The sequence below is a fragment of the Anastrepha ludens genome, chromosome 4 (genome assembly GCF_028408465.1).
Source record: "Anastrepha ludens isolate Willacy chromosome 4, idAnaLude1.1, whole genome shotgun sequence".
Taxonomy (NCBI): Eukaryota; Metazoa; Arthropoda; class Insecta; order Diptera; family Tephritidae; genus Anastrepha; species Anastrepha ludens.
In genome coordinates, this window is record NC_071500.1 from 123,603,689 (window position 1) to 123,619,045 (window position 15,357).

The window sequence follows — 15,357 nt, forward strand, 5'->3', positions numbered from 1 at the left end:
TTAAGGGGTTATATATAGTTAGAATTAAAAACAGTAAATTTTTTTTTATTTTAATTTCTTAATGCACATATATTTAAGAATGCAGAAAATTGTATATCGTTCCGGTGAATATTTTTGAAGTTGAAAAGGCGTTTCAGAGTGCATGAAATTGCTTTTCAAACTTTAAACGTGTTTTTCTGGTGTTTTCAAAGTCGATGGCCAACATTATTCGAAAACGGCTAAACAGATTAGTCTCAAATTTTAACACGAGCTTCTTAAATATATTTTTTAGTAATTAATCGAAGATTTTTTCTCACCGAGAAGACCGAAATTTTCGGTCAAAACCCTTTTTTTTTGTTTTTTGAGAAACCGCCATTTTGTGAAAAAAATTTTTTTACTTATTCCCTCGATTAATTACTAGATTTAACATTACTTTAACGAAATCTGTTTGGCTTTTAATTTCAGAGGATCCAGTTCAGAGATATAGTGGTCACCGCAAAACGTCTTTTTCAAATAAATATTTTTACTAATATTAAGTCTTCAAATACAGTTAAAAGACAACGTAATATGTGTACAAATTTTTAAATCAATAAATTTAAAAGTTTTCTCAGAAAAAGTTCTGGAAGATTCGCTTTTTTTCGACCTCCTAACTGTATATAACCCCTTAAGTAAATGAGATTCGTTTATTTTCAAAAAATCGATTTTTTTCATATTTATCTGAAGTCTAATATTTCCTCAATGTTGTTAAAATTTCAAAAAAATTAGTAAAATTTTAGATGTTTCTTATAGCAAAAGCAGAGTGGTCAAACTGTATGTAAGTTTAGACTCCTGTTTCTAGCAGAAAAATTACAGAGTTTCATGCCGTGTTATCTTTGACAATGCTAGCTTTATGTAGCAAAGGCCTTCGCATTCAAGTGCTTGATATATTCGAAGATATCGCTGTTAGCATATGATAGGGGGTAACGAGGGCCAACTGGTAGAGGGAAGAACTTTGCTTGGAGCTCCTAATGGACGTCTGCTCACTCAAAACAGAAATAACGGTCCAATATTTGTTAAGTTTTAGCAAGATAGGGCTGAATATGTTGAAAGAAGAGGTGCAAAGGTGGATAGATTGGATGGATTTCGTGGGACTCGGCAATGTGGCCATATATGTATGAAGTTATTTATTTTTACTTCTTGTATTCTACGGAGAAATTGTTGTACCTCTTGTTATAAGGCAAGACCCAGTCATACTAAAGTATTTATAACATAATAGAAGGTTTAAAGCTGAACCGTAGAGCGCTTACATTAGACTAAACATTTTTTTATTGTTCTAAAGAGTATACATAGAGTAATACTAATGCTGCTGGATGATACTGGGCGCGTAGCACCAAGTCCTACTCATCTCAACAGTTTTTAGTGTTTAAATTCAGGAATGTTGATAAAAATCGTCTCCGGTAGAAAATTTCCTTACCCGCTCACTAAAATAGAAATCATTTCACCTACTTTAATTAAATCATATTGTAATATTATAACGGTACGTTTGCGATCTACAAAACACTGCTTGTGCTTGAAAACAGGAGTACGACACTTTTCTTTATTGTGCTTCAGTTTTTGTAATTGCATATACATTTTTTCTCTTTGTTTTTGTTATTCTGATACGTGTGCTGTTATTGTTTTTCTTGCTATTGAGTGCAAGTGGAAACAATTGTTACAGAAATCAACGAGCAAAGGGAGACACCGTTAAGGACTGCAACAAATAATACACAAATGCCAAAACAAAAGGTAGCCCTAACAGAAGCTGAAGAGCAATTCTGAGTAACATAAGCACTTACATATACATAACAGATAACGGCAGACGTTCTGTCAGGTAAGAGGGAATATTTTTTGAGCCAATGAATAAAATTGAAAGCAAAAGCCAATGTATATGTAAAAACGCAATCGCAACCAACTTCATATAATTAAGCAGCGGTAAAGGGCATACAAAAAAACAAGTAGGGGTAGCAGCCCTATGAACAACAACAGCAAACACAATGATATGTATTCGAAAAGTAAAATGAGGACATGGACATTCCGCTACGCGCTTAAAATAAAAAAACGCATGAACCCCACATGAACACATGGAAAGAGATCAGGTCATTGCTCAGTGCAAAAGTGGTCAAGAAGCAATGTAAATAAACCCCGAAAACCAAGCGGTTAAAAGCAAATACCTGTAAGGGCGTGCATGCGTGTGGATGTGTGTTTGCACGGGTGGTTGCTTAAATGAAAAGAGACAATAAAAACATAGAAGACAAAAGGCAAAAAGTAAAAGCACGCCGGTGCATATAAAGGCATTCGTGGCGTAAGCACACAAACAAAATATCTATGCATATGTATGTATGTGTGCAAATATAGCTTTAACACACACCAGACAAGCGCTAAAGGGGAATTCCCCAAGGAAGGGAGTAGAAGTGGATGCAACTTAAAGGCAGGTAAAATTTGTGGCCAACGATTTCGGTGAACATGTTTTTGCGACGTGCTTACACGGCAGGCACAATCGTTGCACGACAATGGTTAACGGGACTTTTATAACGTTCCTTCTCTACCGGGGCTGTAAATCATCAAAAAATCAACCCAAATTGCAAGTGAAAGGCACTCGCCGAAACAAAGTCTTGTAGGTCGAGCAGGAACCATAAAACAAAAAACAAAGAAAAATACAGAAAAAACACAACAGCGATGCAGCCAAATAATGTAAACGTGAGACGAAAACCCAATTGATAGACTAGCTGGCTGGCTGCCGGGCACTGCCAAGTTGAAAGGGTAAGCGGCAAGAAGTGAAATACAATATAAAAAGGCAAAGAAATAAAAAATTAAAAGAAAAAATGTAAATTAAAAAACGCCGCCAGCTAAGCTCTGGCGCAGGAGATCAACGCAAAACAGACAGCTCGTAATCAGGATGTGGCAGGGCAGTTGTTACTCATCGCAGCGCACTCTTGACTTTGGGGTCGACAACAGAAAAAAAGGGATGTCCGACGTGTGGTAAATAAAGCGAAAACAAAGGAATTTCACGCACATTTTTCGGAAAGTTTCAAATTACGTCGTGTTGCAGTAGCAACAACAGACGCAACGGTAAAAAAGTTGTAGACCGCGAGACGAAAATACAATGAAATAAGAATAAAAAGAAAGCAAAAGCAACGGAGTTACGGTATATGGCGGCGCATGACAGGTTGCAGTGGCAACGACATTCAACCGCAATGTCGATTCGTTGTCTTTCACTCGCTAGCTTTAATGCAACAAAAACAAGCTATAAACTTATTTTTGGCCAAAATTCAATTTACTTACAGCGAAGCCAAAAATGTACTGTTGCAGCAAAGTGTTACAACTTTACCGTTCCTTCTGGCCGGCTGGCTCGCTGGCTGTTTGGTCGTTTGGCTGTTGGTTGTATCGTAACTTATTTGTATTACTCGTATACTTATACTTATCGCAGGAGGAAATTAAATTATTTCAAGATTGCGTTCGGCATTGCGTCGACACCAGAATTGCGGAAATTAAGCAAAGAAGGGAAATAAAATTAAATTAAAGCCACTGTGGCAGCAAATGTTAGAATCGCCTTTAGCAGTATGTGGCGAATATGGCCAAGACTGTGTGCCTATAAGGAACGTTGTTCATAAAAGCTGCAAAAAAGTAAGGAAATAAATGAAAACAAAGCAAATTAAGCAGCTGTTCAGAGAGACTTCTGCCTAAGGTGTTTATTATTTGAAATTTAACACATATATTTTATTTCAGTAAGGTAACGAAGGCTTTTTAAATAGAGCAACAATTCGGTTTAAGGACTGCTGAATCATAAATTATATATAAGTACTTATACTACTACTACTATACTGGACTATTGTGGCGGCCTCGTAATGCACGAAAATAATCAGGCGTAAAGGAATTGAGAATTACAATCTTAACTCGTTCATATGACAATATGAAAAAAATTCTAATACCGGGGTAAAAATCTCTCAGAAATATAATATTAAAGTTACCAAAACATGAGGTAACCCAATTTTTTTTTTAAATAGCTATTTTTAGTAATTTATAGGAGATTTTTGTTGGCGAAAAGGTTTTTAAATTTCTGAAATGTAAAAGTCGTTAAATTTTAAATATAGATTTTTTTAAGTACACGATATCTGTGTCATTCAAACGGATTTACTTTATATTTAAATATTTAAAACATTGTCAGAGAACGTTTTAAACCAAAATAAACATTTTCAAAATTTTATAAGTTTTATAAAAAACAATTTTTTTACATGTGATAGTTTTTAAATTTTAAAATTTTTTAAATTTTGTTTTTGATACAAATTTCAAAAATTGTTTGGTGATTTTTGTTTGGATAAGAACTAAGAAATTTTTTTTGATACAAATTTTAACATTTTTGACAATTTTTTTGATAAAAGTTTTTTTTGATACAGGTTTATCAAATTTTATACAAATTTATCACAAAAAAAATTTCAAAAATTTTATCAATCAAAAATTGCCAAAAATTTTAAAATTTGTATCAAAAAAATATTTCTAAATTCTTATCAAAAAAAAAATCACCAAATAATTTTTGAAATTTTTATCCACATATTTGGTTATCCGTCAGGTTTACGAAAGGCACATTTTCAAAGTCTGCCTGAATTTTGAAATTTTTTGAAAACCTACAAACACAAATATTTACCGAAAACTTAGAAATTCTCTTTAAATTAGTCGTAATAAAAAATAAAAAAAATTCAAATACCTCCTGCCAACTCTGATATTTTTGAGAAATTCCGAACCCCTCTCCGTGTTTGTCGAGCAATGACGAGCTTAATACCACAGATGATAGATTACGACGTTTGGCCTTCAGCTGTGGTGAAAAACGAGATTGAGCGAGTAACTCCGACTGCCACGTCACCGGGTACTCAGCAACTGAATTCTGCCCGCTCATTTCACACGTATCCACACTCTCTCAAACAGTCGTTGTCGTTGTTCAGATGCTAACGTAGCAACTTGATCGAAGACTGTGTTGATACTGCTGCCATGACCCCGGCAACATCAACCAATCAGCTGGTTCTTTCAAATTCGCTGAGAGCTGGTTAACGGTCTGGTATTGGCCACACCTTCTCAATTCTTTTCACCATACCTAATACCTAAGATTACTTGAGGAATGATATATTGAAAATTCACATAAAATAATGAAGTGAAAAACTATTCAATATTAGCAAGAAATACGTGTATACATACATACATTAATAAACTAAACTTCATGCATGAATGAGGCGAATCGCGCAAACCTCCAGATGCTATACAGATTTGCTAAGGTTTTGTTCATCCTTTGAAATATCCAATTTCCGGTCATATTTTTATTGTTCTCAATTTCATAAAGCACACAGCCGTTAGATGGCCGAGTCGTTTCACCTAAGGATAACAATGGTTCCTTTCCATTGCGATAATGAGGGTACCTGCAGGGCCGATAAACTAGCGAGACGTGGCACCAAGTTGACTGATGAGTACACAGACAATGGCATGGGCATACCCTTACAGACTTGTGAGCAACTTATTTTTGAGAAAATTGTAAAAGCAGCGAATGACTGCAGGTGTGATGAAACCACCTGCATAATCGTCCGACAATTGTGGCCGACTCTCAAGGCTAAACGCACAAAATCTCTGCTATTTTTTCATATTTCTGCCTATGTCCACTTATCTGACCAATTGCAAATTCATTTTTCTATTTCAACTCTTAAATCATCTCCCGATGGTTAGCACAACATTTGTGCTTGACGGCGTCTTACAAAAAATAATCACATGGAATTAAATAGCAATTTGCATCACCATTTCGAATGATTAATCGGTTGCAAAGATTTCGAATACCTACAAGATTTTCTAAGGTTACCCATTTTTTTGTTAGAGTTTCTCATGATTAGAAACTGCATGAAAAGCTCGTTGACTGCCTGCAATATTCTACTTCCGCAGATAAATTGTTTAATTGGGAGCTATTACTCAGCTGGAAAAATTGTGTTATCCGATAGATATTTGTAGGTGACAAGCATGGCAAAGGCTGATAGCGCAGGTGAGAGTACACTGATTGACAAAAATTAGCTTTTAATTTTCCCTGTGCACTCTTTTGGTCTTTTTTACTTTATTTAGACTTCTTAAGGTGGAAAATACAAGTAGAACAAATTTTACAACTGTAATTGTATTTTTTTTTTTTGTAACAGAAACTTCATATTTTTATAAAGGACATCTGAGATTACTTGAATTAAAACTTGAAAATATGTTTTTTAAAATTAAAAATTATGATTTTGTGGCGCGTTTGACTTGTGGCTGATCTATTGCAAGCGTCAAACAAAACGCGGAGGTTTGTCACTTCCTGCCGAGCAGCGATCGCTATTAGAAAAAACTTTGGAATTTGGAATAACATACATAACAAAAAACGTTGAAGAAGAAAAAAAAAAGCCGGAATCCGTACGTAGTCCACAGGCTCTGTACCAAAAGTCATATATCGCATTACTTTTGCAAGACCTGTAAGATGTTTTAAGCATGTCGATAAGCTTAAGGGGATCCGGTGGTCAAAAAATCGATTTTTTGTTTTTTCGATATTTCGAAAGTATAGTCTCTTAAGAATATACTGTGAAATTTTCATGCGAAAATTCTCAATATTAAAGCTTATACCGCCCAATAACTAGGTAGAGAGCAGTCCGCGCGTTCTTGTACCTCCAACTTGAAACTCATTTAGCTCGAAACGATTTTTTTCAGCCTGTTGTTGTCAAAAAAAAAAGAAAAAACAACTAATCAACCGAATCGTCTGAAATTTTAATATGTTGTTCACAACATCAATGACTATCGATTGATCCCGATTTTTAGAGTGTCAAATTGAAAACCGTGCCATTTTGTCAATTTGTTTTTCTAGTACAGAACAGAGCTGCAGTCATACTGATTAATCATTTTTTTGGTTTTTATGTTTCAGATAAATAAAAGAGCCAAAATGGACAACACCGTTCAGGGTATCAACTTCCGCACCATTTTTAAAATTATTAAAATTAGATTTTCATTTTTATATGTAAAAGAAGTTAAATAAAAACCCTGAAAATTTTAAATATCGTTTCTATTTTTTTATTGTAAAAAAAAATCCTGAAAATTCCCTAAATTTTCGAGCTCTAGACCACTGGGAACGGTTACTTCTCAAAATAATTTTTTTTTAAATATATTATGTCGGCAGTTCTTGAAGAAGCCAAGTGGAAGAGCCAAAATGGACAACACTGTCCAGGACTTATTTTTCAGGGCGGTCAACTTCAGCACCATTTTTAAAACTATTAAAATAAAAACAAAATTTTTTTTCATTTTTGTATGTAAAAGAAGTTAAATAAAAAGCCTAAAAATTTAAATATCGTTTTTAATTTTTTTTTTTTCATTGTAAAAAACAAAAAATGCTGAAAATACCCTCAATTTTCGAGCTCTATACCACCGGCACCCCTTAAATTGTCAAAAGAATTTTTTTTAATATGTCGGCAGTTCTTGAAGAAGCTTGATGTTCACATGATTCATAATCCTTGGTCCAAAAATGGACTTTGTTATTTCAACAAAGGGAAGCGTTAGTTGTAGTTCAATAAAGCACAACATGAAGAAATGACACGCGCGTATGCACAGAATGTAGCTGCACACACAGCGGCCCATCGGTATTTTGATGAATATATGATGCGAAATTCAATTGATTTAGCTGGTTAACTGCCACACGATCCATTTTTGAGTAGTCAATGCAAGGCATAGCATTTCATAGTTGTCTGTTTCAAACTAATGGTATTAATAGAATTATTAAGCTAATCGGTGGGCTAAAAATACGATAGCGCTTTAACATTACGAATAAGCAAATAACCACATAAGTGGGTGCATGCAAGCGCAAGTACTTACCCATTTTGTGCGTATTTTAATATCTGTACGTGTTTCGTATAATTTATTCAGCAAACTTGAGAATACTTGGTACCGGACACCAGCTGTGCAGCAACAACAACGATACAGTATATATTTTACAGTATTTGGACTTCAACGCACATACATACACGTGTGTATATGCAAATTTGAGTTTACTACCACCACACTTACAATAAACACACGGTCTAAATGTACAAGTATGTGCTCACATACATACAAATATGCACATGCATGTATACGTATGCGTATAAAAAAGACTGTTAACATAAACACATTTACACCAGTGCATGTGAACCAGGCACACTACACTCACACATGTGTGCAAGCTCGCGCTAAGGTGTTAAAACCACGAAAACTTCAATATGAAACACAGAGTAACAGAATTGAGCTGCGGCGTAAAGGTAAAATACACAAACAAACACTATCTAACTTGTATTGGTATGCGATGGCTGGTTAGCTTGAACGCAAATCAAGCGAGAGCACGCCGTGCACTATTCCCCGCTTAGAGCCAAGTTAATTTGTTGAGTTGAGTTGACTATTATGCAGCGAATGGGCCAGAATATTAACAGCGGGTTGACTTAAGGCGCCCGGCGGTGATGACATGAGCGGAGATGGAGAGCTGTGGGGAAATGTGTGCTTTTATGAATATATTGTGCTGAGTGGCCGTAGTAGTGTGGCTTATAAATTTGTTTGTTTGTACGTCAGCGGGGTGCGCTGGTGCGAGGTGAAGGTAAACGTGTTTTTCGCCCAAATTCAATTCGTTACGGACGATGTGGGTGCCGTTTTCGTTTGCTACTGTTTTTGTTGTATCTGGTTATGACTTGTGTCGTTGTTGTTTGGCCCTATTTTCATTTTATAAAAATATTGCATTTATTTACTTTTGTAATTTTGCTGTTGTTGAATAATTTATTAAATATTCCCTTTTGCACTTGTGTTATTTACACTTCTTTTCATATGCTTTTATTTGATTGTTTCGAAGCTTATATAGATCTGTGCATGTGCGTTTGTCTCTTTGTTGTGTGACTTCAACAGCTTTTCATATGCACGCAAATAAGAAAATGGCAGTTGTTGGTAGCCCATGAAAACACTTGTTTGCTAGGTTCTCTTTAAGTGTTTATTTTCTTTTTTTTACACGTTAACTTGACAACAAGCTAGTAAATATTAGTTGTTGCGATTACACCTATAATACACAGGAATCTATTAAATGGGAATCGCGCTAAATTCGTTGCATAAAAATTCAAGTCTTCGCTAAATAAATTTGAATTCACTAATTAACTACACTAAAACTCATTTCGAATACGTTTTTATGCATTTTCTACGCACTTGGCTTGTACTTGGACCACCATTTTTATTTACTTTGTACTGCTAAAGCAATGTTCCACTGCATTAAATTAATTTATTCTCTCTAATCCCATTGCTTTTCGTTAATGTATTGCACATTTGGCTTTAAAACAATTTCAAACGCCACACAAACACACCGGCGCTTGACTCTTGACATTCTTTAGCGCTAAACAACCACCATTTGTCCAACATTTAATGTGGCGTACGGTCTTGAGCTTTGTTTGCGCGCTATTTTACTTGTTTTAACCACCGATGAAAAGCGAAAAACAAAAACAAAAATAATGTTAGTTAAACGCGACAAACCATTTAGGAGTGAACGTTTGCCGTCATTTTTAACTGTCACAATTTTTAACTTTAAATTCGATTGTCAAGAAGTTACTGACTTTACTAGATAATAGACAGCGAACGCTCCAAACTACCATCACCAACAAGCGTTACACACAAACTGTCGCAATTGCTGGCAAAACAAAACTCAGCAGCAACAAACAACTGGCAAACCAATTAGCCAGCAGCAGCAAGTTGCGTTTCGGGGAAGCAGCCAACGAAATAAACTTCACAACGACCACTTGCTGGCAAATGCGCACGAAAAACCTGTTTCATAGCGAACGTACAACTCGAACATGTTTGATGACCGTTAGTTTTGAGACAGCGCTATTAAAAATAAAATTCAATTCATTCAAGCAGACACGACTCTACCAAAAAATTGTCTAACGTGGTGGCTTCAATTTACAATTTTGGTTAAATCACCTAATTTTTGTAAGCTGTCAATAGTTCATTATAGAATAAAATAGAAATAACACAAAATAAGAATATGTGATAGTTAATAAATTATATATATTTATTATTATTATTTGTAGGGGATGCATACAATATAACCCTAACTTAATTAGCACACTGGCTCCTAGGGCCTTCAGTGTGTGATATATTTATTTTAATATAATTTCGAAAAATTAACAACTAAATTCTGCCACTTCCCCTCTGTACTGCATTCAAACGACAATTTGCACGCATAGCTCTAATGCAACTGAATAGCTCTCAAACTGTCGTCAATTGCTTGAAGTGTGTCGTTGGTAAATATTATTTGTTTACCTGAACAATTTCGTTTCACATACGTCTTTACATATTCATGCGCGTACATGCACTTCCGATGAAAGCTTAATATTTATTTAGACATATTTGTTGTAATGCTTCAAAAGGATTTATGTAGTGCATACAAGTAGAGTGAATATTACTATTGCCTCGAGCTTTCAAACATTATATTCAAAGCAAAATAGTTTGCAAGCTGCTGCTAGACTTTGAACGCAGTTAACGAAATTAAAATAGTGAAATAAAATAACTCAAAATAAAACAAAAAAAAAATCCAAATAATATCAGATGAAACGAACTAAATAAAATAAAATCAAAACTAATAAAATATAAGACAATTTATGATTAAGAACTAGAATGAATATTCCGCTAACATTTTTGTAAATTAAGGGGTTATGTACTATGTATATACAGTTAGAAGGACGAAAAATCGGATTTTCCAGAATTTTTTCTGAGAAAACATTTAAATTTACTGATCTAAAAATTTGTACACGTATTATGTTGTCCTTAAACTGTATTTTAAGACTTAGTATTAGTAAAAATATTTATTTGGAAAGGAGCTACAGCTGATCTCCGGGACCTCCTCTCAGACGTTTTGCAGTGACCACTAAATTTTATTTAAAATTTTGTGACAAAATGGCAGTTTCTCAAAAAAAATATCGATTTTTGACCAAAATTTCGGCATTAAATCCTTTATAAAAAAAAATGTATTTATCGGTGAGATAAAATCTTCGATTAATTACTAAAAAATATATTTAAGAAGCTCGTGTTAAAATTTGAGACTAATCCGTTTAGTCGAGTCGAGTAATGTTGATCACCTACTTTGAAAACACCATTTTGAGAAAAACGCGTTTAAAGTTTGAAAAGCAATTTCATGCACTCTGAAACGCCTTTTCAACTTCAAAAATATTCACCGGAACGATATACAATTTTCTGTGTGTATTCTTAATATATTATATGTATGTGCATTAAGAAAATAAAATTAAAAAAAATCGATTTTTTGAAAATTCTAACTATATATAACCCTTTAAATTTAAATTCATTAGAAAAAAACAACAGTCGACTTTCTTCTGCCTTCAGCCTTTCTTCTAGGCCGAAATGCCTATTCCTTCTTCTTTCTACGGCATCATATTCGAGAAGTAGATGTGGTGGATTTGCCGGGGGTTGATCACAAAAAACGACAGGAGTCGGTGGACCATATCTAGAGCCTATGCAGATGGCTGCGTAATCTGCCGCGAGAAATACCAGTGAGCATTCCCTGTCTGTTCTTAAGGAAATTCATGACATATCTGAATGTCTTTTGATTTTGAATTCTTTTTTTGACACCTGACCCTGATAAAGACTTGGGCTGGCGTAGCCCCATTGCTTGGTGTCAGCTTATTTCTGTTAGCCTTAGCTCTTCGTTTTTCAGCTCTTTTCTGATGTTGTTTTGGAATGTTGTCCCAAAGCAAGGTTCTTGATTCTGGTCCAATAGCGAGGCCGCAGCGTTTTTAACCAATGCAGCAGCCGCCAGTATTCCCACACGTCCTGAGGCCCATAGGAGCCTGGTGCGAGTATGCAATCCTATCAAATTGCGTTTCTCTATGCACTCCGGAACTTAACTTTGAAGGAAGATAAAGTCTTCAACGCAGCCTGACTGTCGCTCAGAATGACAATTCGCTCACTCCGGAGTTTGCTTTCTAAATTGATCCCTGAACATAGACTGATGGCATACACTTTCGCTTGCAAAATGCTGGGTAAATTACCCATTGGCATGGCCAGCTTAGTTTTGGCACCGTAGAATCCAACACCTGTGCCTTCCGGTGTCTTCGAGCAATCTGTATACCAGTGCAAAGTACCCTGTTGGTTTTGTTTGTTAACAGTAATGGAAGCCCCGTCAGTGTAGGGCATATCACCGGTCGTCTTCGTCTAGCTCATCTAAAGGTAGGTCCAGGAAACATGTTGTTTCGGCAGGTTGGGTCCAGAGGGAGAGGGGTGTTAGATGAGTCGGTTTTAGAGGGCATGTGAAGAGGTGGTTAATGTCGTGCAGGGTGCCTTCACATGCCGGACATATGTTTGGTATGTCTGAGTCAATTCTGAATAAGTAGGAGCTTAACCTGCTACAGTATCCAGAACGTAATTGTGCCAGTGTTACAAGTGTCTCACGAGGAAGCTGGAGCTCTTCATTTGTTATAGGTGGTGGTTGGACTCCGATTACGGCATTCACAGGACGGGAGCCCGGTGAATGTCGTTTATTGACTGTCTAAACACTGTCTGGTCCAGTAAATTTCGGTCAGTTTTGTTCTGGATTTCGTCGGCGCAGTTTAAGAGGTATCTCCTGACGTGCCTGGGAGGCGGTAACATCCTAGCAGGTACTGCTTGCTGAGCAGTTTGTTATGCTCCATTACTGGGAGCATTTGTGCCTCGTTGTGAAGGTGTTAAACAGGGGACATCAGGAGGCAACGGATCGCTGTCCGAATGGCAGTATTTTGGCATGTCTGTAGCTTTATCCACTGCGTGTTACTAGTTCCAGGCGACCAGACAGGCGCAGCATAGTTCAGATCCGGACAACCAATTGCCTTAAATGTCGATAGCAACAGTTCGTTGTCTTTGCCCCAAGTGCTGCCGGCAAGCGATTTGAGGACCTTGTTGCGATTTTGGACTTTAGTGGCAATTGCGGTTGTGTGCGCTGAGAAGGAGAGCAAACTGTCGAAGGTAACACCCTAAATTTTGCGGTTGTTTACCGTCGGAATTGGTATGTCGTCGTCCTTAAGGAACAGCTTGACCTCCTTTGTCCAGGTGGTAAAGAGGGTCACCTTGCTTAATCTTCCTCTGCTTTGATGTTTGATCTCGAAAAATCACTGACGAGTGAGACCGCTCAGGTAGTTTGCGGACCACCTCTTCAGCCCTGGTGGGAGTGTCGACTGATAAATATCATCTAGTAGAAATGGCTGGCTGTGTCGAAAGCCTTCTTCACGTCCAACGCTACTAGGACAGTCCTCTCGCAGGGGCGGTTTTGGTTAAGCCCGCGGTTTATCTGGGCGTTTATGATGGTGAGTGCAGGGGTAGTGCTACGCACTCGTCGGAAGCCGTGCTGATGTGGGGCTGGGGCCAGGGGTTTCGTGAAGAGTGGGAGTAGGAGAGTTATCGGACGATAAGATTCCCCTTGGTTGGCGAGTTTCCCAGGTTTCAGTAGTGGGACCACTCTCCCTGTTTTCCACTTGTTAGGGATGATGAGAGTGGCCAAGGACAGATTGAAAACCCTTGTGAGAAATCCTACTCCCAATGGTCTCAGGTACTTCAGCATCAGCGCGTTTAGACCGTCAAGGCCAATGGCTTTTGATGTTTTAGATTTATTGATGACATCCTGAACCTCATCACCGGAGAAAGCAAGTGGCGCACTGTCGTTCGTCAGTTTATGTAGCCTTCTGGTATCACGACGCTTGGCTCTGTCGGCCGGCAGTATAAAAAGTCGGTTAAAGTAGCTCGCGCCACTCTTCGGGTCCGACGAAGTGCAACCGTTGAATGTGATAGCCACCTTGTCGTTGTGCTTCGTCGGATTCGACAGGGACCTAACGGTGGACCAGAGCTTACTCACCCCAGAGGTGAGGTTACAGGTCTTCAAGTGCTCAACCCATTTAGTCCGCTTATGTTGATCTACCAGTTGCCGGATCTCAAAATCGAGATCCCTAATGCGGGGATACCCGGGATCGACCTGGCGTAGGCGGTCACGCTCGTTTGCCAAGCTGGCTGCTTCGGCTGGGAAATGAGGACGAATGTCCTTGAACCTTCCAGAAGGAATGAAGCGAGCCACAGCAGCTGTGAGCATCTTGCGCCTGCGCGCACATCGGTGGGGATGGGAAGAGCGGCGAAGGTGTCTTCAGTGAATTCCGTGAAGCCGGCCTATTTAGCTTTTTTGAAGTTAAAATAGGACCGGTGGTTCGCGGAAACGAAATCGCCAGGTCTCTCAATCGAGACGATAATCGATAAGTGGTCTGATGCAAGCGATAGCATAGATCGCCACGTTATGCTATTTATCAGACCCGCGCTAGCTATTGTTAGATCAGGCGAGCTGCTGCAATTGCCCACTACCCTGGTGGGGGCGTCGCCATACACAATGCTGAATGTCGAATCGTCTATTTACTCTGCCAATTGTTGTCCCCTACGATCGTTTGGCAGGCTTGAATGCCAAAGATCGTGATGCGCATTGCAGTCACCTACAACCAATCGGTTTTCACTTCTGATGAGCGCACCTATATCAGGGTGATATCCTGCCGGGCAGCAGGTGACAGGGGGTATATAAACATTATATATTTCGAGCTCGGAATCGCCTGTCCGGACAGCTATGCCTTGACATCCCTGCGGTCGATGCCTTCATCAATGAGACGATACTGCACTGTGTGGTGAACTATAAACGCTAGGCCACGATCATTGTCTCGCTCGTGATCGTGTCTGTGCACGTTATAGCCATCCCTGGTGATCAGAGAGGAACTAGCGTGCAGCTTGGTTTCCTGGACCGCTGCTATTGTGATACTGTGTCGGCTCATGAAGTCAACTATCTCGTCGACCTTGCTCGTGAGTCCGTTGTAGTTGAATTGAAGAAGCTTGAAGCTTTTTGGTAAGGTCGTAGTAACTCGGGGGGTGAGGGACACGTGGGGTTGCCTGCGTTGGGCCTGCTCCTTACCGTGGAGGTGTGGGTTTGTGTGGCGGTTGATGGTGTCGGCCTATCAGGGGGAGTAGTAGCCGTGCAGGCAACACGTGCCCACATACCATGTGGACCACACCCTATGGGTCTTAAGGCCTGAACAGGTCTTAAGGTGGCTCCACCCGTTGCACTTGTTACACCTAACCGAGGTGGAGTTCGGGTGGAGCCGTTTGTGGCAGACGCAGCAATAGAATACTTCTGGTCCAGAGTTGGATTCAATTCCAGCCCTGAGGAGAAGCATTTGAAGCAGGATTGCTGGAAGGAGTTTCTCCTGCGACGTAAGGGGTGGGGTGATATGCTGTTCACTAGACAGGGCTAATATACTGTTCACTTGCAGGGTACCCTCTTGGAGCTTCCTTTCAAAGTTGCAGTTCTCC

The 15,357-nt window shown here is 38.4% G+C and overlaps 1 protein-coding gene across 1 annotated transcript in view; it reads right to left on the bottom strand.

Annotated features, from left to right (window-relative positions):
* Positions 1–9,646, bottom strand: part of LOC128860998 (neuronal membrane glycoprotein M6-a) — a 107,978-nt gene extending 98,332 nt beyond the window's left edge. Inside the window, exon 1 of the mRNA XM_054098845.1 lies at positions 7,849–9,646. Within this exon, the coding sequence (XP_053954820.1) occupies positions 7,849–7,852 (4 nt within the window). The 5' untranslated portion in view covers positions 7,853–9,646. The remainder of the gene's footprint in view (positions 1–7,848) is intronic.
* Between the last annotated feature and the right edge of the window lie 5,711 nt (positions 9,647–15,357).